General features: G+C 40.6%; 1 protein-coding gene and 1 long non-coding RNA gene across 4 annotated transcripts; one reads left to right on the top strand and one right to left on the bottom strand.

Annotated features, from left to right (window-relative positions):
- Positions 1-1,750: 1,750 nt before the first annotated feature.
- On the bottom strand, positions 1,751-6,317 carry LOC135411750 (uncharacterized). The gene is made up of 2 exons (XR_010429280.1): positions 5,283-6,317; positions 1,751-2,925 (listed from the first exon to the last, which is right to left on the bottom strand). It is a non-coding gene; the product is annotated as an uncharacterized LOC135411750 (long non-coding RNA).
- A 10,332-nt stretch (positions 6,318-16,649) lies between these two features.
- On the top strand, positions 16,650-25,047 carry GTF3C6 (general transcription factor IIIC subunit 6). Of its 3 annotated transcripts, none has more exons than XM_064649755.1 (6): positions 16,650-16,770; positions 18,192-18,272; positions 20,613-20,676; positions 21,216-21,260; positions 21,390-21,503; positions 24,408-25,047. In XM_064649755.1, the coding sequence occupies exons 1-6, from the start codon at positions 16,699-16,701 to the stop codon at positions 24,701-24,703; spliced, it is 672 nt and encodes a 223-aa protein (XP_064505825.1). In that variant the 5' UTR covers positions 16,650-16,698; the 3' UTR covers positions 24,704-25,047. The 3 variants fall into 3 exon arrangements, with proteins under 3 accessions (XP_064505825.1, XP_064505826.1, XP_064505827.1); XM_064649756.1 differs by having other exon boundaries at positions 16,651-16,770; positions 21,393-21,503; XM_064649757.1 differs by lacking the exon at positions 16,650-16,770 and adding an exon at positions 17,983-18,004.
- The last annotated feature ends 1,073 nt before the right edge of the window (positions 25,048-26,120 follow it).

Raw genomic sequence — 26,120 nt, 5'->3', positions numbered from 1 at the left:
CCATAACTGCTGAAGCAATGGTACCTACAACTGAAGGATACTGAGCAGAAAGCTGATGAGATTAGTGAAAGCAGTTAAGCAAACAAACAAACAAACAGCCATTGTTGTAGTTGTCTATGCTCTTCTATGATTAATATTGGTTTCAATGTTAGTATTTAATTTGCTGAGCTGTTCTTTCACTGCTTTTAGGCAGATAATCAACTGTAAATTCATATGTTTTAATACTCTAGTTTTAAGCATGCTAAAAAGTTTATTTGGAGTTGTATTCTGTTAAGTGCCATGACACGGAAAAGCTGAACAATTTATATTTGTGCCTTTCAACTCTTCCATTTAATGTGCTGCTACATAACAGGAAAATATGTTTTCTGATTACCTGCTCTCTTAACACTGTAATCTTTTAAATACTTCATTCTTGAAGTGTTTAAACTATGCAGACCACCCAGAAGGGCCCAGCAGACAAGAAGTTACAAACCAGTGATTTTTCCCTTCAACTCCTCATGTTACTATGTCAAGCAGTAGGTAAGAAATGAATCAGCTATGCAAAAAAGCTATCCAATTTGATTTTTCATAAAGAAAAAAGTCTAGGGATACACAGAAATCGTGTTTAAACCAGCTTTCGTAAAACTGTCCTAACTACTTTTTAAAGATTTGTAATCCTAGTTATTCTTACTAAATTTGGACAACTGCCAATTGAGCCACTGCTCAATTTCTTATAGTAGTCAAGCTTGACTATAGGATTTCAGTGTAAAAGCTGAACTATACATTTGTTTCCTGATATAATAGATCTCAATCAAATAATCGTAGTAGAGCACTTCATCTTATGTAACACAAGTATACTTCTTTATATACTTCTTTATATGCCAGTATTATTTCAAAGCAAAGCATGTTATTATACATCTGGTTAAAATTTACTGAAACCTGTGTATAAATACAACCACTGCTTGTCCAGGTTAAGAGTTCTCAAAATACATCATTGTCTAAAATTAACATATATATGAATTGTTGTGGTTTGAGACCCCCAAAAATCCAATTCCTGAGTCCAAGCCCCCCTCACACAACTCACCCCAGTGTGAGAGGGGTTTTCTAGACACAACACAAGACTCAGTGTGGGGGAAAGGGAATTATATTACAATTACTACACAAATAAATATTATAATACATTATATACACAATCCTAACTATCTCTCCTATGATAAAGCAGTATTTACATTGGATCAAATCTCATCTCCCTCAAATAAAAGTCCAGAAGGGAAGAAGGAAAGATCCTTTCCACCTTCAGGGCAGCAGTGTCTCTCTCTTCTGCATGCAGCAGTCATAGCTAGAGTTGTAGGTGGATCTCTTTCCATTACACACAAGGGGGGCTCCTCTCACCCCTCTCGGCCCTTCGACTCCAAGCGAAGGTCTCTCTCCCATGGACTGCGAAGCAGGGACAAGGCTCGTGAGTCATGAGGACTGTGAAGGAATGGAAGTCCTTACTCTTTTCACAATACTGTAAACCAATTATACAGTATGGAAATAATGGTATTTACCTTATTTGACAGAAGCACCAATGGCAACTAGAATGTTAGAAAAGGTGGCAATATGCAGAGGCTCGATGAAATAATCCTTCATTGGTAATTACCCTGACTCCACAATATTATGAGGATATTTTTTTGATAAGACAATCTTAAGGCTACACAAGAGTAAATATGTATATTCTAAGTCAGGTTAAGAGATTTGAACTACTTCACCCTCTTTTGAGTAACCAAAATTACACTGATAAAAGACACCAGTGTAAAGATTGAATATTGTAGAGGTTGAATATTTTTTAGGTTTTTTGCTGTCTCCAGCAGTGAAAATACTCATCATAGTAACTCTTATTTCAGTGCAGTATTAGGATTAGTTTTATAGTTTGTAAAATTCTTGGGCACATTTCCTGAAAAAAAAAAGGATGCAGTTCAGGAATTCCAGAGAAGCAGCAAAGCCAGCTAAATTAATAATTTACTGCTGGTCACTGTGTGTATCTGCTAATATGGGAGGAAGAGCTGATTGGAGTAGCATACAAGAAGGCAAGAGAGAAAATTATTTGTTGCTTCTAGTCCCAAATTCAGGGCTGTTGCCTATTAATTCTGAGCTGATTAGAGAAAGTGAAGTAAAAGAGAAATGTTGGCAGTGACCACTGCTCCTCTTAGCAATGCCAGACCTGGCCATTCGTAGCTTTTGCCAAACACACAGTCCCTTGCCCAGACTGGTCCAAAGCTGGTCTTTTGAGTAGAATCTTTCCATCTGGACTGCTCCCAAAATGAAGACAACAGAAGGGCATTTGTAATGCTTGTAATGCTTTGCCTTGTCTTTTGTGGTTTTCAGAGCAGTAATGGCTGAATAAGCTTAAAGAAACTGAAATGGTGCCAGTTACACATCATTATATGTTTCAACACACCAAATATAAGGGAGAGCAAGTCTGAGGTGTTACTTAGCTTCTACAAGGGGAAAAACTTTTCTGCTTCCAAGGGACTGGGCATGCTTTCATGCACAGTGGAAGTGTACTATACTATACAACTTTTACTTAAAGACAGAAAGTCTTGGGTTTTACCATAATACCTTCTAAAAAAATTATCCTCCTCAAAAATAAAATGTTTTTGTATCTTAAAGTTGGTACCTGGTGGTTTTTTTCAGAAGTAATATGTATCTGTATGGCAGCATAAACATCTATTTTTTAAAACAGAAGTCTCTAACTTCTTTGCAAGGAAATTTTGAGCCCATGATAGATACTAATGGTGGACCTTATGACTAAGATGTTCAAGTCTGACGTTTGGATGTCAAGTTCAATCCTTTAAGGAGGATAAAGCAGAAATATCAGCTCAAAATACAGATAGGACAGTATAAACTTAGAGGCATCTTCTCTCATCTCCTATAATTTTGTTGCTCAATTACAGTGTGAAGACCCTGTAAATAAAAATAAAGCAATACTTATTAGCAATCTTTTAAAAAAAAAACACCCCATGCAGCACATGTTCAGGTGAATGTACTTTGGCATCAGTCACCATTCAATAAATAATAATTTTATTCGGTATAAACTACTCTGAATGCAAGAACTGCCATAAAAAGTTATTAGTTACAAAAGAAGGTGTTAGAAGGTGATGCACTGGGGACCTAGGTACAACACATGCTTGTAAGAACAGAAATAGGAACAGAAAGTCCTGAATTAATTATGTGAAGAGGGTATATATATGTGTTTTGCTACTAGCTGTAAAAGATGAACCTAAGTGTAAACAACATGTCTTCAGAATCTCCAAGAGAGCACATAAAGAGCTAAAAAGGTCAAGGCCAATAGAATTCAATATTTTCCATTTTCAATATAGACTTGTATAGAGCAGCTCAAGTCTATCCACCATTCAGAAATCCATATAAGTTCTCCTCAGAACAAATCTCTATAGCAAAAAAAAAAAAAAAAAAAAAAATCACATCAGCAGTAGGTACTGCTGAGGCATTTTCAGACAGCTAATAACTCCCTCCAGAGCTGGCTAGGTCTAATTTGGAATCTGAGCTGACAATTGTATTCCCCTCTTTCGACTGCTTGCTGGGAAAAAAACAGCTATGCTTCCCTGCAAATGTAAGTAATAAAAGATAGTGAGGTCTTCGAGCCTTAAGGCTCATAGATCTTTGGTTTCTAGAAAGATCGTCCACCTGCTTTTCTAGGGAGAAAAAAAACAAAATTAAAATTATTCTTTTTAAAAAATAATCTGTTCTGATATGGGTTAGAAATCAAAAGTCTACATTCATACATACTGAAAAATATCGTGAGCTTACTGCAAACTAAATGAGGCAATTGTCAGCAGTGACTTTTTTTTTTAATAAAGGCAAAAATCTCATTGACAGCAGCTATAGAAATATAGATAAATTCTTTCACACTTCATCTCCTGACCTACATTTCTGACTAGTTTACAGAAAGACACAGTCATGTCTTTGATCTATTCGTGCTTTGAGCCAGCTGGACATAAGACCAACTTCTTTTCAGAAATCCTGTTGCCACATTAGCACAGTTCTGAGCCCAAGCCAGCCTTATTAACTCACATTCAGCGAATCACAAATTGCAGCTACACAGCTGCTACACTGGAGCTGGCTCCCAGCTGGCTGGTTCAGGCCACAGGCAGAAGGAACATGTCACTGTCAACACCCATTCATGTAGATATACCCTCAAATGACCCTAGGCACTGTGTGCTGTAACCAAAGCTATTTTTAAGAATTGGTCCTCCAAATAATTGCACTTTAATTACATAATGCAAATCATATCAGAAATGGAGCAACAATCTTACAGGATATGGTAATATAGCCCCAACAGTGTGGCACCTAAGCTTGTCTATGAACCAACTTTAAAAAAATTAACAGATCCACTAACCTGCTTTATTTTTTCATTGTTACTGAAAATACATACAAAAATTTACATCTTGTCCTGTAGCAGGCAATTGATACTCTACAGAATGCTTCTACATTGCCATGTAGTACTTTTCACCATTTCCATTGTTGCATCTAAAGCACTACTCTCCTCTTAAAACAGCAATACATAAAAGACATTTAAAATTATACAACAGTCATGGGAAAGATTATCACACTGCATTTGTTGCCTTGCTTTCCCAACGCATTATCTATTGAACAATGAGGTGAATCAGGAAGGTAAGGGCTACTTGAAAGAATGTGGTCAACCATGACAGTGTCCTTCTTTACACTTTTTGCTTGGTGTTTCTGAACAGTATTCCTCAGTCAGTGTAAATTGTAAGTGTATTTGTTATAGATTCTGGTCCTTCTTCCCTATTCATTACCCTTCCTCTTGCAAAGACAGAGGTAAGGCATGCTGGCAGTGGGTCAGTGCACTGGCTTTGCATCAGATCAACCTGACACAACTCCTCAAAATTACTTTTCCAATAGCTTTAAAGGCTTAAAACCCATTCACAACAGTACTTTTCACAGTCTTCCTACACAGAATTCCTAAAGAGCTCAATAACAGCTTTTTCCAGGTAATGATGCCTTCGTGAGTAAAAGCAGTAATTGTAAGCAAACCAAAGGTCATGGTATGCTAAGTGACAGGGATTCAAACTTCTCGTTCTGTTATCTGCTGTGATTGATCTACTGCGTTCTATTCCTCTGCTTCTGTACAAGAGACAGTGGAGTTAAATAGCTGGAATTAAAAATAAAGCTACTAAACAGAATTTATTGTTCGTAAAAGATTTTCCCTTTTGGATCTAGCTCACTCAGCATGCTGTCTGCAGCAGTGGCTACCCACTGTGGAGGACGCAAGTACATACGGTGTGCTCCCAGCTGTTTCCAGTCCGCTTATGTCCTCAGTCTGATATCTGATGCCAGTGGATCCCTCCTTCAAGTACTTGTCCAGTCTCCCAATGAGGTTTTGCACGGCCCAGCGCGGGGAAAGACGCGGGGCAGCCCCGGCGCGAAGTATGGGGCGACGGCGGCGGGACTGCTCTCCTTTCCCCCTGCCACCCCCTCCGACATTTCCGGGACGCGGGCGGGAGCTCCGGCTTTGAGATCTGGGGTCTCGGCGCGCCGCGGGCGGGAGCGGGGCGGCAGCAGCCCCGGGCGGCGTCAGTCAGGCGGGGGCCGCCAGGCTGTCTTAGTGCACCGACCCGCCCCTGCGACCCCCCGCCCTGCGCCCCCGCGGCCGCGCCGCCCCCGCACACAGCGCAGAACCGCACACACCCGCACAGGCACATCCACACGCGTGCACTTTCGCACTCCTGCACGCTGGCACACGCTCACGCAGTTACACACACACTCACACACACACACACACACACACACACGCACTCACCCCACACACACCGCGCACCTCTCAGCACACGCACCCACCGCACGCCGCCCCCTCGCCGGGCTCACCCGTCCGCAGACGCCCCGTTCTGCGCCTCCGGCACACGGGCACCTCTCTGACAGAGTTCACCGCAAGGCACAGCCATACGCCCCCCCGGCGCGGAACCCGCCCTTCACACACACACACACACACACACACACACACACCCCCGCACACATACACACACACACACACCCGCTCCCACTCGCCCCCAGCCCAGCTCCCCGCGGGAGCGCAGCCCCCTGAGGCGCCGCCATTTCCCCGCCCCGCGACTCCGCGCTGAGGCGGCACCCCTGTCCCTGCCCTGCCCGAGGCTGTGTGGGGCCGGCGCGGCGCTTGTGTGCGGCCGCCGGGCCGCCCCGAGGCAGAGCCTACACCCGGTGCCCCCGCAGCTGGACCTTCCCGGTGGCCCTTCTCGCAAGCCTCCGAGTCCCCGAGGATGGACGCAGCGACCAAGCGGGGCGTGGGGCATCTTCGCCCTGCGCCGCAGTGGGTGCTGCTGGGGATCCCAGCCTCTGAGGATAGGGGACAAACCCTGGCTGTGGGGAGAAACTTGGACAATGTCACTCTGGAGCGGTTGGACAGCACAGCTGCAGAGGGATTTGGGGGCCGGGTTGCACCCTCCCACACTGGCTGTATAGGGATCCCATCATTGCACAGGACTGGTCAGAGAACAGGAAACTGCAACTGGCACTGGGGAGCAGATGACTTTTCCCCTCCAGAGATTACCTATTAAGTCCTCATGTTACTTAGGAGTAACCATCTCTAGCTACGTACCATATTGTATTAGCTGTAATAAGGAAGGGCTGAAAGAGAAATATCAGGGAAGTCAAGTGGCTTCAAGGACAGTAGACATAAAAGCTACTTGTGAAATCTGGGCTCCAGGCAGTGCTAGGAACAGGCACCAGCTGAACCCAGCCGTGGCTGCACTGACGGGTTCCGATTAAATTGCACTGAGCCTTTTGAGGTCAATCAATAAATATGATTAAAGATACCATCCTGCTGACATTTTCACCAAATTTTTTTTACATTGTAAACATGACAGTAAAGCTAATGTTGTTTGAGTAAACATCAAAAAGCCACAATGGAATTAACAGCTCTGCAGCACAAATTTATGGAAGCATGAGCGTGTGAGAGTTGTGGTGCAATAAGGGGATATAATGTAATGCCCCAAAATATCTTTGTTTCCCACTTTGGCCTGAAACATCTTAAAATACCAGCAGCTTCCCTACCCACCGTCTGGCTTCCACAGGAGACTTCTCCACAGATGAGTGGCAGAAGAGATGCTGTTATTTATAAATCACTGTAAACATTAATAAAGTGCTGGTCACACATTCTAACTCGGCATGATTTCAGATTTTATATCCATAATGATGTTTATTTTTAACTGAAGACATCACACTGTAAACGCTACACACACGGACAGTTGGGGTGGCTCGGCTGAGGTTTGGTGTGTAACTTAGTGAGGCATGGCTCTTGCTCATGAATCTGAGGGCTCTCAATGCTAGGTCTCACTGCATCTCTTTCAGGTGTTGAAACTGCCAGTTTCTCATGCCTCTGCTCACAGTTGCTGTTAACCAACAAAGAGACAGCAGCACAAGGTGAGTCTGTATTCTCGCCGCTCTGGTGCAGAGCCTGCTGTACTATCTCCAGTCCATCTTCATTGTTAGGGTTCATTAAAATGCCAGTACTGCTACTGGAGCAATCCCAGCCAGCGGGGGATAGCAGCAGAGCCACTGCTGAGATTGATCAGTCAGTTCCTAAAGCTTTACTTTGGTTGAAGCTTCCAGTTAAATAGGCATAAACTATTTGTGAAATGACTGAACTGCATTCATATTTGTGTGGCGCCAATTTTAATTGTGCTATTAAGAAAAAAGTCTATCTAACAGAGATTAAATGGGTATATATACTACTAGAGTCTGATATACTATAGATTATAGAGCAGGCAACCATTTTTTTGCATACAGTTGTATTTCAGATCATGTGGCATGCACACATAGATGTTTTATTATGATAGTTGAATACATGCTGGTGTTATCTGCTGGTGTTATCTGCTAAACCCTTTGAACTGTGCGTCTTCTCTGGAGCAGGGCTCACATCTCCTTCCCCCTCTCTCCACACACACTTTCAGACCCATTCCTCATTCCAAATCTTCTGCATGGCTTTCAAAGTCTGTGTCCTCTTTGTAAGGCTCTGCTCCTCCTTCCAGGGTGACTCATTATCTGTCCTTCCTCTGCACCGCCTGGGCTCTGCTAATTCCATTTCTCATTTGCCATTATCCCTCTTGAGTGCCTCATTTCCCATCCTGCCCCTTATAAATGCCCTCCCTTAGTCTGTACATGATAACTTATCTTCTCAAATCCTATCCTGTAAAACATGGGCCAACCTTCTTTAATCATAAACAAAATCCTGACATGAGGGTATTCTTCTCATTTTGGTCTGTATTTTGTCTTTTTATGCTGGGTAGCTCTGTAAAGAAAATCAAATAAAAGGTTAAGTAGAAAATAGTAAAGATTGGATGTAGCTGTAAAAGAGAAGGAAGCATTCTAATTCCTTTTAGCATTAAAACTGTGTAAAACACATAGAATAACATGGATTTTCCACTTGGAGAGAACTGAAAGTTCCTAAGAGCTGTAAATCTGTTGAGTCTGTATGTACTGCTCCAGGGCTCCGCTGAAGTACTGGCATTATCCTCCACCTAATAAGGAATAGCTGTTAAAACAGCAGTGTCATGTGCTGTGTGATGGAGATACCTCAAACAGCTCCAAGTGTGCTCGTGCAGGCACTAGAAGACTTCGAGCCACAGTATCAAGGATTTACTGAGTGAGTTACATTTTCCTCAAGGGCTTTCTCCAGGCAAAGACACAGCAGGCACTTGCCTCTAGCAGCAGACTTTAGAGAACAGCAGCATAGCTGTGGTTCTATTGCCCACTTTGCCTGTACCAGAGCCCCGGAAAGTGAGGGCTTTTCCTGTATTGCAGGGTGGAGTCAGACATGCAGGGCAGTGTGGCCAAGAAGCAGCTGACTATTCCAGCAGCAGCAATCACCATCTCACTCCCTCAGTGGGTGCCTGAATATCGAGCCCAAGCCCTGCCAGGATGCCTAGCTCCACACCTTTAGCTCCCCTTTCCAGGAGAGGACTGGGCCAGTCCCATCCCCTCACCTTGACTAAATTTGGTGTCTCTTGTGCTGTCTAGAAGCTTGAAGCTTGCTCAGTTTACTCTGCTTCTTATTCACAGGCAGTTTGGATATCTCAGTATCTTAACTTATGTCCAGCCAGTTTGGACACATCTATATCAGGTTTAAAAATAAACACTTGAACCATCAGGGAGTCTTCCATCACACCTCTTTTCCAGCATCAGCATGATGAAATATTTGCTCTTTACAAATACTTTTCATGCTACTCATGTCAATTTTCCTGAATGTTTGTGGCTTAAGATGCTAATTCTCAGAAGAAAAGCAGGTGGGAAAAGGAGCTGCAATCTTGTGCAACATGTTGGTGAACGCGGCATTGCAGAGATTGTGCTGGGCAGCTGGGTTCTCTGTTCTGCCACAGCAAAGGCATTACAATTGCTCATCTCACTGCTCTTTGCTTCAGACTCTAAAAGTGAAGCTATAAATCCAGAGACACAGAAGAAGGAGGCAGGCAGGCAGATTTGGAGATCTGTGCCTAAAGAGAGAAAAGGAAAAAAGGGAACCAGCAGGACAGTGGATGTGTAACAAGGACCACCTGAGAAGACTGTAAAACAATAGTTCAGAAATACTGGGAGACACAGAGGTGATCAGGCTGAGTGGCTTCATGTATTGCCACTAGGATGTGGATTCTGACCCTTTTGGGTCAGATGACCAGTAAGATCTAAAATCTATCATTTAGCTTCATGGTATTTTTCATCTGGAGTTGAAAGAGGTGTAAAAAGTGAATGAGCATACTGTGATATGGACAAATGAACTTAAAACAGTCTTGATAACTTTCAAGTACCAACCAAAAAAGACTCAGGAAAACATTTGCCCAGGTTACTACAGTTTTCAGAATTGGAAAGGATAATTTCCTACCCAGAACTGTAATTCAGCTAAAGATTTTTGTTAATGTGTGTATGTAAGTACCTGCTGAAGCAGTTGCACAAGAATGAAATCATACTATTTGTGATTAAAGATTTTGGGGATGAATTCTGTTCTGAGCTAAAACCCCATAAATTTTAAGGCATTCCAGTGAAATTTGTCACCATTGTATTGTATCAAAGCTCTATAGACTCTCTTGGTTTTTTCCTTTTCTGTGATGTACAAAGGCTTGGCTTTAATTCACCAAAGTTTTTAATGCACTGAGATCCAGCTACTTGTCTTGTTATTCATGTTGAGTTTGTTCTCTGCTGCAGAAAATAAGACTCAAGATGTTCAGAACAATATGATGGTTGAGATGACTTTTTATTCCGAGAGATGTGGATTGACTCCAGACTAGCTGAGATTAGTCTGAAGTACAAGATCTTCCAGTTGATAGAGTCTGTTACTTTCTCCTCAAAACTATGAGACCACGGGGAGGAAGAGGACAGACACAACCTACTTTTGTGCTTCTTGTTCCTTTTGCATAGCAATGTTGATGACTTAGTAAACCTTAGAAGGTAAACCGTAGAAGGATTCTGTTTCCACCCTTTTTTAGCCAGCACTGGCTGAAATGTGTAATAAATCACTTCCCTGATGTTTGCTTGATTTGGATGAAATATTTATGTGCCTCTGGCTCAGCTGGCATTGGTTCAAGAACCACTGTAATCCCCTGCCTTCACTTCACCTTCTGAACTTCACACCTAATGTTGGGAAGAATCAGATGAACTGTCAGCCATTTTATGTAAGTCCACTCTTTAGCTTACTAACTTGAACAGTTTTCTTGTTGTTGATGATTTGCTTGGATGAAAAGAAACAGTATGTATAAGAAACAGATTTATAAATGTTAAGAATGAACCACTGTCCTCTGACCTCACATACATACAAAGGTCCCAGGATTTCCCTGAACTGTGGCATCAAAGCCAACAGCTATGGTTGAGCTAGAGCAAATCTTCTGGATAAAGAGATTTTGAAATCTTTAGCAATGGAAAATCCATTACAAGTCTTGCTAAGTTGTTCCATGGTTAGGTTTATCCTTGGTTGTAAAGAAAAATGGCTTACTCTGCTCTGAATTTTTCTAGCTTCAGCTACTAGCAGTTTGATCCTGTGTCTTTACACATGAGATTAAAAATTCATTATTACACGTCTGTTCCTTTACAGGAACATGATTGTGCTACCTTTTCCTTCATACACTTGGGAATGGCTATTAAGTATCAGGTGATTAAATCATCCTAAGAGTTGCTGGGCTCTCCTTTGAGCCCTTTTCAAATTCTTAACATCAAGAACCCAGGCTTCTCCACCTCTACCAGACATTAGGGGACATACACAGAGCATAGTCAACTTTGTTAAACTTGTATGTCTTCATTTCAACCTATAGAGATCACATCAGCCTTTAATAATTTTGGCTCATGCTGAGATGAAGCCCAAAATTTATTTAGATTCCAGCTTAGACTCCCCATCTTCTCATACCTTGATCTGCAAACATTCTTCACTCCAGCATGTCACCTTACTTTGAGGGTGCAGAAGCAGCTGTTGAATGTGAGGGTGGTGAGGCATTGAAACAGGTTGCCCAGAGAAGCTGTGGACTCCCCATCTCTGGAAGTGTTCAAGGCCAGGTTGGAAGGGGATTTGAGCAAGCTGGCCTAGTGCCAGGTTCCCTGCCCATGGCAGGGGGTTGGAACTAAATGATCTTTAAGATCGCTTCTAACCCAAACCATTCTCTGATTCTATGAAATACAGACAGGTCAGCTGAGATTAAATAAGAGCTTGGCCCTGAAAAATAGTTATTCCTGGTGAACTTCGAAGTCAAGGGCTTTCAACTGCTTTCAGCCCAGTAGAAGTAAGAATTTCCATCTTGATATCTCAAATAACTGATGCCAAATAATCTGAGGTGATGTAAAAGATTCCAAACTTTGGTATTTCATAAATTAGCAAGTCAGTTATATAGATAGATATCCTCTTCTAATCCAGCTGGATAACAAGTAGCATAATTTACTCCCTATCTGTTACCACCTGCTTCCAAAGCTTGTCATTTGCCAAGTTTTACTAGGAGAGATCCCAGTTTTAGGACTCCATGCAGGACAGTGCAGCTGTTCTCAGCTTTGCCACTCTCTTCCTGCCCCATCACTCACAGACATGAAGATGCATTCTTTCCACATGTGGATATAGCACCAAGTTTCCTCAGGATGTTTCCAACTGCTCTTGCCCTCATACACTCCAGGACATGAGACTGTCAGGAGACAACTCAGTAGAAAGAAGAAGCAGTTGAAGCTCTGAGCCTGATGAGATTACTTTTAACAGCTAAGCTCTTTTTCCCTGAGGAAGACAAGATGGGTCTTTTCAAGGACTCTTGGTGGAGTCCTATGGGATAAGGCCCTTGAAGGAAAAGGGAGCCCAAGGTTAATATTCAAGGATCACCTCCTCCAAGCTCAACAGCTGTCCATCCCAATGAGTAGGAAGTCAAGACTTCTGTGGATGAACAAGGAGCTCCTAGCCAAACTCAAACACAAAAAGAAAGCATACTAAATGTGGAATCAAGGACGGATAACCTGTGAGGAATACAGAGACATTGTTCAAGCGTGCAGGTCAGGAAAGTTAAAGAGCAGCTAGAACTGAAGCCGATGAGGGATGTCAAAGACAACCAGAAGTGCTTCTGTAAGTATGTAAGTGACAAAAGAAAGATTAGGGAAAATGTGAGCCCAGTGCTCCCTCCCTCCTACTGTACTGCATCTCACTCCATCGTCTTAGACTAGACACAGTAAACAGAACAAGCTCTGTGTAAATAAAGCACCCCTTACTACTTTACCCTACTCTTCTCTGAGTAGGGTAAGGATTTCCTCACATAATGTTTAAGGAGTTATGGAAAAGACAAAGGCACATATGCAAAGGAAACAAGCGGTTTGTTTTTTTTTTTTGGCAACACCTATGAGCTGGTTTGGCTTGCAAAATGAAGAAGCTCAGCAATGTAGCTGCAGGGAAATTGAAATCATCTTCTGTAATACTATGGGCAAATTACCTTTGTCCTGGGGCTGATTTACCTTTTGTAACCCTGGCTAGAGCCAAGAATACACATTAGCCTCTTACAAGCTTCCTTCTGCATCTCTCTGCACCTTACAATGCTGTATCTTTGCATTTAGCCATTTCACATGGTAACATTTTACTGAGAATCTCTTCTGATATCCACCTTTTGTCACATCATCGCTTTTAGTTACCCTTCCAACTTAAAAAAAGCCTGGGAACTACAACACCCTTCTCCTGAGGCAGCCAATTCAGTAAACAGTACAGATACAAAGACTAAACATATAGTGTGTGTATAGATGCACGCATATGTTCTATTACCATTTTTAAATGCTAAATTTTGTGGGTTTTCACTCCATAATAAAAAAGGCTTTCAACCAGAGGCACTCACAATCAAATTAGACAGAAAAAAACCCACAAGAACTCAAACAAAGACTCTTATCCTGTGTTTTTACAAAACATTTAACCTTTTACTTAGACTAGTGCCATAGCCTCACAAAGACAGCAAGTGTTCAGGATGGAATGGAGAAAGGCTGCTTCCCTTCTGCAAAAGGATTGAGAAGGAATTCCAAGCATGAAGATAAAAATCAAAAGAAAATGAAAAAGTTAGACAAAGTAGAAAGCCAGAATTTATTATGTGTTTCAGTGAACTTTCTCTGATTTCCTATGCTGTACCTTAACTGCAACAATGTTTATTTGCTAAAATAGATAGTCCAAGCCTCTAATTTACGAACTTCCACAACTAAGATTTGCAAACTACAGGGCCCAAAATAAAATACGTATTAATGTTCTTAAATTGCAAGTGAACCCACTGAAACTATTGCATCCATATGCAGATCTCGAACATGATCATGTATTTTAAATTGACCATTTAGTTGTCACTGACTCAAAATTATCTAAGTGCCATCAAGTTACTGGCCTCTGGCAGCATGCACACAATAAATCTGCTCATGGACTGACAGCATTGTTAGCTGAGGCCTCAGAAACATGATAGGTTGTTGAAATACTCCTGCCAGGATATGAAAGACCACGGTAAACAACTAATGCCCATGGCAAATTTAGCCTGAAAACGAGGTATTCTCTTCTGAAATACATTTGGCACTAACGCACCAAAAATTTCCCATCATCCAACTGCATGCCCTGAACCATGATAACCAGGAGACTGAGATGCCCCAGATACTACATGACACTTAGGCTGATACAAAAGAAAACAAATATACTGTCTCCCTCACAGCATTTCATGCCAGTCTATGATTTACACAGGCTGCTCTGGCACAGGTTTATGTTCCTGTAAGGGCTTTGAATAGTTTTAACTATGAAACTTAACCTCCTCTCAGCTATAAAAAGAGAACAATGACATTAAATGTAACATTACAGAAGCACTGTCAGTTATGACAATTAATTAAAAAATATATTCAGAATAAGGAGTTTATTCTGCTTTATTGAGGTAGAACTTTGTTTTAAAACAACAAAAATTTTATCTAAACAGAAAGACCTGGTGCAAAAATGTAACTGCCAAGAATAATGTTTAACAAATAGAAAACAGTAGTTAAGAATTGTTGAAAGGTTGGGTTTACTCACATGTACTCATATTGTACAGCATGAGTACAACTAGCTAAAGTTACCAACATTTAAATACAACTTTAAAAGTTAGACGCACATTAAAAACCTCTGTTAGAAATTCTGAACAAGCTATTCATAATTTTATTTATCTATGTCCTTCTAGTGGCAGAACATGAAATCAGATACTCAAAAAATTATTTTTGTTATCTTCTACAATTCCCAAATACAGTGGCCCATACTAACCAAATTATACAAATATTATTTTAAAATATCTGATAATTAACATTAGCAGTATATCAAACATCTGTTCCACAGCTATTATCCCCTGCAGTCAAAATTCAAGGCTTTGCAATTTGCCTGGTGAAGAAGTAACATGCCCCAGAATATTTTCCTGTATTTAGAACTAATCCAAATTTATAGGCTGGTTTTACCACATTAGTATGTAATATTCTAAAGCAAGCTCTACAAAAAAATAATTAAAAATGTGAAGCTTAACAGAAAATTAGATGAAGCCTAATGCTGGCTTCCCAAAGAACAATCCTACCAAACTTATTTGATATAAGATCAGTGATTTTTCTAGGAAAAGCAGAAATGCATTAAATCACACCTACCTGCACACAGTTAAACACTTACTGACATTTATGTTTATCTTATGGAAGATAAGTAGAGGCCAGAGAAAAATTTACAGTGAACTCCCTTGTGATCAGTTTTTATTTAACATTTTAATAGATGACTTTGACACAACAAGTAGCAAGACACTTTTGGTACAAAATCAGAAAACATAGCATATGGAAGGAAAACAGGGAAGAATTACATTACAAAACCAGTATGAGACTGAGGACTATGGAGTGCAAAATTATGGGAATATATAAAATTTTCTTGAGGAAGGATGTTCTTTAATGTTTGATCTTTGTATAGTTTCAAGCCTAACCAACAAGAAGTGAGATTTAATCCATGAAACAGAGAGCAGCTAACAAGCTCTAAGTGATGTTCATGTGTTAGAAAAACAAATTACTTGTTGGTAAATTGCCTTGTTAAGATTTAGGGCTTGACATGCTTCAATGATCTCGGACCTAGAGGGGAGTTACCAAAACTTGGGAAGAAGGATATACCAATATACTGATAGTGGACACAGAGAATACAGAATTTACAGGCCACAAGGACATTTGACAGAATCCTCCAGGAAGAAACTAGTAAAGCCAACTCAGCAATTGTGCTGAAATCAGCTCCAACTGGGTGAAAGGTAATTCCAGCAGGAGGAGATCATGACCACCAACTCATGGGCCACTGACCCAAGAAACCCACTGACTCAGAAGAGAAAGCCTGAGCATGGGACTAATTAGCATGAGAAACGAGAGAATCATTAACCAACAGAAGACAGAATACTAATTAATAGGAGTACTATGTAACTTGCAGCCAATGAACACTAATTCCTTTGTTTGCTCAAGTGTATGAATAGCAAAAGGTTTTGTTAGTTGGTGTACTTGATTTGTGGAATACCACCAAACACCCAGGCATGTGTGACTCTGAATTAAATAATCAGTGTCTCTCTCGAGTGTGTAATTACTGGCTTATTGCACAACAAGTAACAAATCTGATTTTTGTGGACAACAGCGTCCTGTACTTACAAACACACAAGTCAAGAAGATATCTCAGAAACCCACGGCAGATGGAAATCAGGCAGGGGGTGTATTTAAACCGGACAGGATCACCAGAAAGCATCAGGCAAAGGACATAACCCACTGAAATGAACTGTGTATTTTATTATTTAATTATGTGATAAAACCTTTCTAAACCAATGGTCTGTACCGGAAGCAGTGCCTTACTTGTGTCAAGATGTATCTGACAGCCCTTTCTCAAAACAAACAAACAAACAAACAAAACAAACGGAGGATGATGGAAGATATTTTAGGAATCTCCATTTTCCAGTACCACTTCTGAGATTCGAGAAAAACCTGCACAGCATTTGGGAGAGCCAAACAGTAAATTTTTTTTATTTTTTTTTTTTTAAATACTCAGCGCAGGGTCGGGGCTGTGTCCCACCAAGGGAGCGCCGGCCGTGGCACAGCCCGCCCAGGCGCGCTGTAGGGGCGAGGCGGGGCCGCTCCCGCTCTAAGATGGCGGCACCGGCACCACGTGGTGTGCGCTGAGGCGCGGGCGGGGCTCGGGCGGGCGCTGGTGATATGGCGGCGGCGGCGGCGGGCACGGGGAGCGAGGGCGAGAGGAGCGATGAAGCGGAGGAAGACGAGGTGGAGGTTGGTGCACGCCGACGTCCCCCCAGCCTTAGGGGAAGGGGCCGGCCCCCCGCGGGGCGTGTCTCGCCCGTGGCCCCCGCCTGGCCCTTCCCGGCCCGCCCCCTCTCCGCCCGCTCGGCAGGGCAGGCAGTAACGGGGCCCGGTGTGGCTGTGCCCGGGCTGGCGGCGGGGCCGGGCACAGAGCGAGCGCTTTTCCCTGGGTCCGGCGGGTTTTTCTGCCCCTGCAGCGGTGCCGTCGCCAGAGCTGCGTGGTTCTGGCGGTTCTGCTGCAGATTTTCTGGAAAAGGGCGCTGTCAGAAAGAGATCTTCCAGTTTCACTTGCTTCCTGACCTCATAAAATCATAGAACGGTTTGGGTTGGAAGGGACCTTACAGATCATCTAGTTCCAACCCCCCCCCGACGTGCAGGGATGCCACCCCCTAGGCCAGATTGCTCAGAACCCCATCCAACCTGGCCTTGAACGCTTCCGGGGATGGGGCATCCACAGCTGCACTGGGCAGCATGTTCCAGTGCCTCATCGCCCTCACAACAAAGAATTTCTTCCTAATATCTAATCTAAACCCACCCTCTTTCAGTTTAAAGCCAGTCACCCTTGTCCTATCATTACATGCCCTTGTAAAATGTCCCTCTCCAGCTTGTAGTTCCCTTTAGGTACTGGAAGTTGCTGTAAGGTGTGCCTAGAGCTTTCTGTTCCCCATGCAGAACAATCCCAACTCAGCCTTTCCTTGTAGGATAGGTGTTCTAACCTTCTAATCATCTTGGTGGCCCTCTTCTGGACTCACTCCAACAAAATCCTAAAATACAAACTTACTCTTCTATTATTATGTATATTTATGCATGTGTAGTAGATGGTGACTCTTAAAAGCTCTTGTTTTCCTTGAATATTTTTTCAAGGCAGACTTTTTTTTCCTTTGTTTTTGCATTTTGCTTACTCAAAATTGTAAGGAATTGCATATAGGAATTAATTTCAGAACAATATGTTATAAAAAGGAACTATTTCAGTTAACACATTGCTTGACCTCCCCTGTGATGTCATATTTAGGTATGCACTAAGGCTTTAGGAAAAAAAATTAGTTTGGAATATGCAACTGGTCATATTGTTATAATTCATAAATCACCATATTGATGCTCATTTTTCAAGGGTGGAGAAAAGAGCTCCATTCCTACCTAGGAAGAAAAGGCCAGGAAATTCATGTGTGAAACGGGTGTCTGATGGATCGCTACATTTCCCTGGGTATTACAAGAGCTGTCTGTCTCTTGATGAACTGTCGAATAACTCCCATTTGGGGTCTGTTTATTCTGAAGGTCTGGGTCTTTGTATGCTGTTCTGTTTGGTTTGGGTTGTGTTTTGGGGGGCTTTTTTTTTTCCCCCCTGAATTCAGATATCTGTTACAGGTGTACATTATAAACTTATCTTGTAGGAGCAGCTGGTCATGGTGGAACTATCAGGAATTATTGATTCAGACTTCTTAGAAAAATGTGAAAACAAATGCAAGATTTTGGTGAGTGATTACAGCACAATAGGAAAGGGGTAAGTCATTATAGATGTGAACAAGGGACTGACACTGCTTCTAAACTTCTTGACATTAATAACATTTATATCAAATCTTTGATAGAGAATTACGTGTGCTGTACTTGGCTGGATGTTGTGGGCTCTATTTCAGAAACAGCATAAGGTTTTTGAATATAGTATTGTGTAAATATAAGGAAACTTTTTCAGAGGTATGTATAAGTTAGTACCAGTATCCGCTCCGATTTCAAGCTCTAAGTTATTTTTTAAAAATTGTGTATTTCACATTAAAAATGTGATTTTCATTAAAAAATATATATTGTTAAGCACCCTTCTTCAAATCACTTAAATACATCTGACAGGTAAAGTCAAAATCTTTCTGATTTGCACTGTATTTATAATGTGTTTTTTTGCAGAGACTGCCTGGCCAGTTCAAGTTTTGTAAAGGATAACTGGTTATTAAGCATTTGGTAAACAGTTTTGAATGTTGTTTGCTTCACTGTGAGGTTCTTATAAGAATCTGGTTTACCTGTCCTTTTCCTTTTGAGTTGTTTAATCACTTTCTCTGTATGGGACAGATGCTATTTGCCCTTCAAACCCTATGTAGACTATGAGAGCTGTCTAGATAGTACTAGTACTATTGATTTGCAAATCCTTTCTGAAAGTAGACCTTTATTACAGACAGAAAAGACGGAAGAGAACATCTGAGTGTGCCACTGATCAGAATATATGTGGGGTGGTAAAGTCAATTTTAAATGTCTCAAATGTAGAAACAATCAAAATTCATAAATGATCCATCTTTGGATGGATATGCTTTTATAAGCAGATTTACTTCCTGGATCTGCCCTAATTCTCTTGAAATGTATTACACACGTGTTTCATTACTGGTGGCTGAAATGGCATATGCTTCAGTAGTGTTAATGGGATTCTTTTAAATGTTGTGCTTTGAGATTCTCTTGTAATTATCCTGTGTGATATGCTGTATTTTATGGAATTTACCATATAGTGCCTCATCTTCAAAACTTTTAGCATCTGCTTATCTTCATGTCCTGAATAATTCTGATGTTCACAAGGTACTTTTCAAAGCCATTTTGCCTTAATTAGTGTAGTCTGTTCAGACATTGGTTTCTATCAATCTATAATTATAAATCATATTAAGAGATAATACATTATATTATCATATATATATAAGAGATATATAAGGGGATCCTGGCTCATGTATTTGGAAAACCTGTGCTGTAGAGGAAGGGAATGAGCTGATAGAAGTACTGCCTTACCCTCCCACTCCTTGTTTAAAAAAATGCAATAACAACACTTTCCAACTCCTTCACGATATAGACACAGAAATCACAGAAGCTTCTGTGACCCAGCAATTGCACTTCTTGTGCTGATGCAATGGTTTATGCTGGATTTCTTCACCTTGTGTATTTTCCAAAGGCTTTTGAAAGTTTCTAGAACTGGTATAAATTGGAGCTTGGAAAATAACATCTTTTTCGTGCAAACATACATTTTTGTTAATTTGAAATGGAGGTTACATTAATTTCCTAGAGGAAATAAACAGTAACTTAAATAAACTGTAACTTAAATAGACCATTGGCTGCAGTTTGATCTAAATTTATTTTAACATACTAGAGCATTTCCTATGACAGTTCTATACTGAGTTTTGCTATGATTACTAGAAGGGTATTATCTGGTATATTTTTGTATTTAATATAGTTAAAGTGACATGTTTGATGATAGTCTGAAAAAATGTCATTACATTTTATTAACAGTGCACTGATTCTACAGTAAGATTGGCTGAACCCTTTATAGCAGTTGTTATCACTGCTTAACTAAGCCTCCTACAAAAACAAAGAAAACTCCTTCTCCCCCCATCCCAGATGTTTAACATTGCAGAAGACCTCAGGGTCAATTGTAATGACTAAAACTACTTTTATTACATTTTTTTGAAAACTAATAAATATTAATTTAATTGCATGGTTTTTCGCAAGTCTGCTAGCTTCTGTAAAATCATATCCTCTGCAGAAATCTCTTGTCCACTTCCATAAATCCTGTTTTAAAGATGTACTTCTCTTCATGTGAACCTGGCAGTTTGAGAAAGCTTTACAGACTGGAATCCATTCCTTTCTTCTAATAACAAAAGAAACTTTGTCTTGCATTTACTTATTTTGTTCTTTTTACCTTATGGTTTGGAGTTTTGGTCCAATTATCTTTACGAGGAATTGATGTAATCTGGATTCTGCTATGTCTGCCTTCTCTGATTGTATAGCGAGAAATTTGCCTGGGCTAATAGAGACTTGACAACTGTGCAATTTTGTCCCTCTTTTTGTAGGGAATAGAGACAGAGAAGCCCATTTTACAAGTGGACAGATATGTATTTGCAGGAGAATATGAAGGTAGGAAAAATTACGATGAATACAATCTCTCCTTTTTCATGTGACCCAGAGAGCTTTTTTAACATTAGTTAATTATCCTGCAATTGGTCCTCTGAGATGCTGAAGTTCTGGGTGGTTGTATAACACCATACAGAGCAGCAGCAGTCTGAGTTCACTGCTAAATTAACCGTGCATCTGTGACTTCCTGGGAAGTAGGCCTGGAAGCTGACTCCAGGGTGCACCAGCTAGTGTGTTAGCAGACAGACATATGGGACATAAAACACCTTAAAGTAATTGCCTATTGTCTTCTGTGTAAGCAGGACTGACGTGTTGTACAATCTGTAGTTCTCTCATTTGCCTTACGGTGACAACGGTGGCCTGGGAGAAATGGTCTGGGATCCTCCTGTGATACTCCTGTCTGTTCCTGAGTTGGCGGTGTGCTTACTAGTGCCTGTGGGAGGGGCTGGAAATCAGAACATTCCCGGAGTTGGGCCAGTGGGTACACTATCTGCAGCTGATATAAGTTGGTCTCTAAAACTTTCTCACTTTGATTTACGTAGATACGTTGGGAACCTGTGTGGTTTTTGAAGAAAACACAGAGCACGGTAATTGTTGTGATTTAATGTCCTGTTCACTGTGGTAGCTGGGGAGGTTAAAAATACTTATTTCAGTTGATAGTGGAATTCACTATAATGATTGGGGTCTGGGTATTGTTTTTTCTCCTCTCTTCTTAGTAGATGCGGAAGGCAACCAAAAAGTACAGCTGAAATACAAGTGTCACACAGTGAAGAAGTTGAACATGACACGGACCCTTCTGACAGAAAAGAAGGAAGGAGAAGAGAATGTTGGTTAGTGCCTTTATGCATACAGACATGGATGACATATGCTTGGGAATGTCAGCCTTCATTAAGTGTTTGATTCAAGAGCATGTAGAAAGTTAAAGGAGCTTTCTTCTTTAGGCAGCAAATATGTATATTTCAATGCAAAAGTACTAAACACACATGGAAAGAGGAGAGAGATACTCCTTCTGACCAGTGCTGCCTCCAGAAACAGCTAGTAGGAGACTCCTACAAAAGAGTTTAAGAGCAGGGCAAACACGTGCTGATGTACCCTGGTATGTTTTTCTGTCATCTAAAAGTTTTGAAATTGGAGATGTTGTTTAGTAGTTCTTTGTTGATTTTGTTTTTTCCTACTTTCATCAATTTTTCTAATTCATTTTTGAGTCTCTGTAACTGTTGAAAATAGTAGTAAGAAGTTCCATGTTGTATGTACTAGAACTGAATTGTACTTTCTGAATTTACAGTTAAATGCAAATGAGTTTAACTTGCAACAACATACCTAGAAGACCATTCATATTGATTTTCATTGTGTAGGCAGAACTCAGTGCTCATATTTTTGTTTTTTATTTTAGTGGTACTTTTTTGTACAAAAGTCAGTACTTTTACATAGTGAAATATTGAGTATCCTACTTTATATAGTAGTATTCATTAGCAGTATCCTATTGCTTTTAATTGCTTTTTTCGCTCAAGTCAGCGTTACTGAGTCATATTTTAAGAATATGTAGCCATTTTACATTAAATCTGAGCAGTCAGCTGGACATTGGTCATAGGGGATATAAAATGAAATGTCATCTACAATCTAACCAAACATAAGCCTTCTTATCAGCACCATGTACCATTTCTTCTCTCCATATATTTAACTATTAAACAAACTATTATTTTAAAAGTACAATAGACTAGAGAATATTTTGCTTAATAAAAAGGCCTTTTTTGTTCTGGAACAGCAATAATGATGATACTTGCTGAAAAACGTTTTTGTTTCTGAACCCTAATAGAAGTTTAATGTTGTGCATGCAGAGTAACTACCACCTCTTGTGAATTGACAACATGTAATGCATAAAAATTGAAGTGGGAGGTGAATCCCAGTTCTATTTAAGGTCTGTTCCAAGAGCTTGATACACCTGAGTTTCAAGGAATGATTCAAATTCTTGCACTAATTCTAATGTCATTCCTTATATTGCCAGATGTTCTAAAATTTAGGTGAAGAAACATTCTGTTCTCTTTATTGCATTTGTAAAATATTTTCTCAGTATTTTGAATTATGTTTCAGTTATTTTAAGAGTCTAAGGGTGGTGTCAGACACTTAAATACAACAGGAACTCCCATACTGGATCAGAACAAATGTGGTTATATTCCTGTATTGTATTTCTAACTGTGGGCAGTAGTAAATCATAGAATCATAGAATGGCCTGAGTTCAAAGGCACCATCTAGTTCCAATCCTCCTGCCATGGGCAGGGACCCTTTCCACTAGACCAGATAGCTCAGAACCCCATCCAACCTGGCCTTAAACGTTTCCAGGGATGGGGCATCCACAACTGCACTAGGCAACATGTTCCGGTGCCTCACCACCCTCACAGTAAAGAATTTCTTCCTAATGTCTAATCTAAACCCACCCTCTTTCAGTTTAAAGCCATTCACCCTTGTCCTATCACTACATGCCCTTGTAAATAGTCCTTCTCCATATTTATTGTAGGCTCCCTTTAGATACTGGAAGGCCACAATTAGGTCACTTAAGCCTTCTCTTTTCCAGGCTGAACAATCCCAATTCTCTCAGCCTTTCCTTGTATGAGAGGTGCTCCATCCCTCTAATCACCTTGGTGGCCTGCCTCTAGACTCGCCCCAACAGGTCGATGTCCTTCCTGATCTGGTATAAATGGGTGTATAAGAAGTAGTAGGAGGGGACATACACATGAGTAATTTTTTTTTTGCTATCCTTCTGGTATTCAGCAGTTCATCAGTACCCTGACAAAAGTTCTCATTTGGACTACTGTGTCTTTAGTCCATAAACGCTCTGTCATTTTTACTTGCTTTTTGAACCTGTTTATACTTTTGACTTCTTCCATTTTTATGACAGTTTTCAAATCACATTTCTGTTTGGAAAAAGTGCAACTTTACTGTGGGTGTTCCTGATTGTTTGTTTGCTTTTGTGGTTGTTACAAATATGTGATCTGGTGCTTTCAATGAGTGTGTGTTACTTATTTTGTCATCAGAATTAGGAGATAAGTCAGTCCCTACTTGTTTTCCCAGGCCAGCCTTATAAACAGCTATCTCCTTTGAGTAGAATTCTAGTCTCTGTCTTTTGTTGCAATTGTCTTATGATTTTTGTAGTTGTTGGTTACTTGGCTTCCCTTTCCCTGTATAGCTAACTTGACTCACCAATTCTTGTTTCCCTTTTCTAGTTTTACAGTGTGGGTTGAGCAGAACACAGCACTCATGATAGCATAGTTTTGTATCATGCTTTTCATTACTTTCATAATAATTTTATCTCCCTCATGACTGCTCTTTAGAGATGGAGCTGGTGACATAAGGAACCTTGCACAATGCCTCCAGTATCTGGATAAGAACCTGTAGCTATATATCTTGGAGAAGTTGGTTTAGCCTGTGCATGTGTTGTTAATTCATCAACAGTCAAGTTTCTCTTCATTTTAAGATGGCCTTTCTTTACCAAATATCTTCCTGTTATTTGTAGCCTTGTTTACAAGGAAGATGAGTGGTTTAAGCCCCACACAAGGCTTGCAACAAAAATTAGTGTTGGTTCAAATTCTTGAAAGACATCCTTTTGTCCTAAGCGGTTCTTTTACTTGTATGTTGGTCAGGCTCAGCCTTAATAACAGTGAACTTAGCTAAGAAAAAACTGTTGCTAACTCTTAACTCCTTTTGTCACTAATACAAGTTTTCCTTCTTTGCATCAGGTGGAGTGGAGTGGTTACAGATCAAGGACAGAGATTTTTCCTACAGCAGGCCTAATATGATTTGCAGTTTTATGCGTGAAAAGGATGATTCTGAGGAGTCAGGCCAGACCCAAGAAAAATTGACTGAAGAGTCAGAGGGAGAGGTGAGTGGTGAAGGAAATTCTGACATGAATTGTGATCTGGAGAAGCAGCACACCTTGGAAATAGATGCTTCTATTCCTCTGCCTGATAGCCCTGCTTCTGGGATAGAGGAATCTCCTTCTGGAAATACTGCCTTAGAGGATGTCCCTTCATGATATCAACTCTGATCTTGTCATGGTTTTTTCACAGAATTAACAGGCCAACTTTTACAGGCTATGACATGATTTCCACTTTATCTGAGCAATTAATAATGGAAAAACAGACATTGTGTTCTTGTGCATTGCTTTTGTGTTTGAAATATAGTGGGAAGGGCCGAAGTGTTTTTAAAAAACTGATTTGAAATGTATGTATCTCTACCTCAAACTTGAACAAGAGGAAATGGTTACATAATTAAAAGAAACTCATAGCTTAGAAAAATGTTGATGTATTTTACAGTCTGGAACATTTTGTAAAAATTAAAAAACATCATTGTTTAAAATAAAGTCTTGAATTTTTCAAATATAGCTTCCCCTTGTGTGTCATATTCAGCTGCATATGTGTCTGCTCTTATTTGATTTTTTTCCTTTCAATAACTGCAGTACAAATATGCCTTCTATTGACTGTTTGAATAGCAGATTGCTTAGTTTGGATTTTCTCTAGTGTCATTTGTCTCCTTGATGGATCTTAGAAATCCTTCATGTGGGAAGGGACTTTAGGAGGTCTCTAATCTAGCTTCTTATATAAAATAGGGTCAACACTGAATTCAGGGCAAGTTGTTCAGGTCTTTGTCCACTCAAGTTTTGAAAACCCCTGCAAACTTGTCAGCAACTGAAACCTAGGTCTTAAAGAGGCATCTGTCACTCTCCTTCCCCCATTTTCTGTATAACATAATGTACATTATACAAAAGGAAGTGTGGTCCCCTCCCTTTTTATTTTTCCTCCCAGTAACTTCTTGGCTCTAATATTCTCCTCTGGCATTTTTTTAAAGGTTTTTATACTTAAGATCCTGTACCCATGCATCAGTGGTTCCCAAACTGGTCCATGGAAATGTATTGTGGTGCCTAGCTACTCTGTGGGTTGACACTACATAATGCTACATAATTTATATTGTCACCCACCGTTTTATATCACAGTCGAGTGTGTGGTGCACTCAGAATAATGTTTTTAAAAGCACAACATTTTTTTAAACAGAAAACATTTTCTTCCTGACCCTTCTACCTTCCTACCTTTGTTTGCCTCCCTCAAAACAGTGTAACTGCAATAGTGAGGATGGGAACACCTAACTAATTCCAGAATAATTATGAAATAGTTTAATTAGTAATGATCAGAGAAGTTCACTCCCAGTGTCGTTCACAGCACAGGATCGGTAAAGACAAGTCATCAAAAACACAGCAGTTGCAAACCATCAATCCCACTATTCTGCTTTTGCTATGTAGAAGTAACTTGAATCAAAGGGGAAAGGGAGGCAGGGAGAGGAAGGTGAAGAAGAAGAGGGACCATGTCCTGTATGCCTCCAGCCTGGGTATGGATCTTTGACATGGTAGTGTCTACGCTTGAGGTTTCAGGGAGACCGCTCAGTCGTCTCTCTGGCTT

Source organism: Pseudopipra pipra, chromosome 3 (genome assembly GCF_036250125.1).
Source record: "Pseudopipra pipra isolate bDixPip1 chromosome 3, bDixPip1.hap1, whole genome shotgun sequence".
Lineage (NCBI taxonomy): Eukaryota > Metazoa > Chordata > Aves > Passeriformes > Pipridae > Pseudopipra > Pseudopipra pipra.
This window is presented reverse-complemented; position numbering and strand designations above follow the sequence as displayed.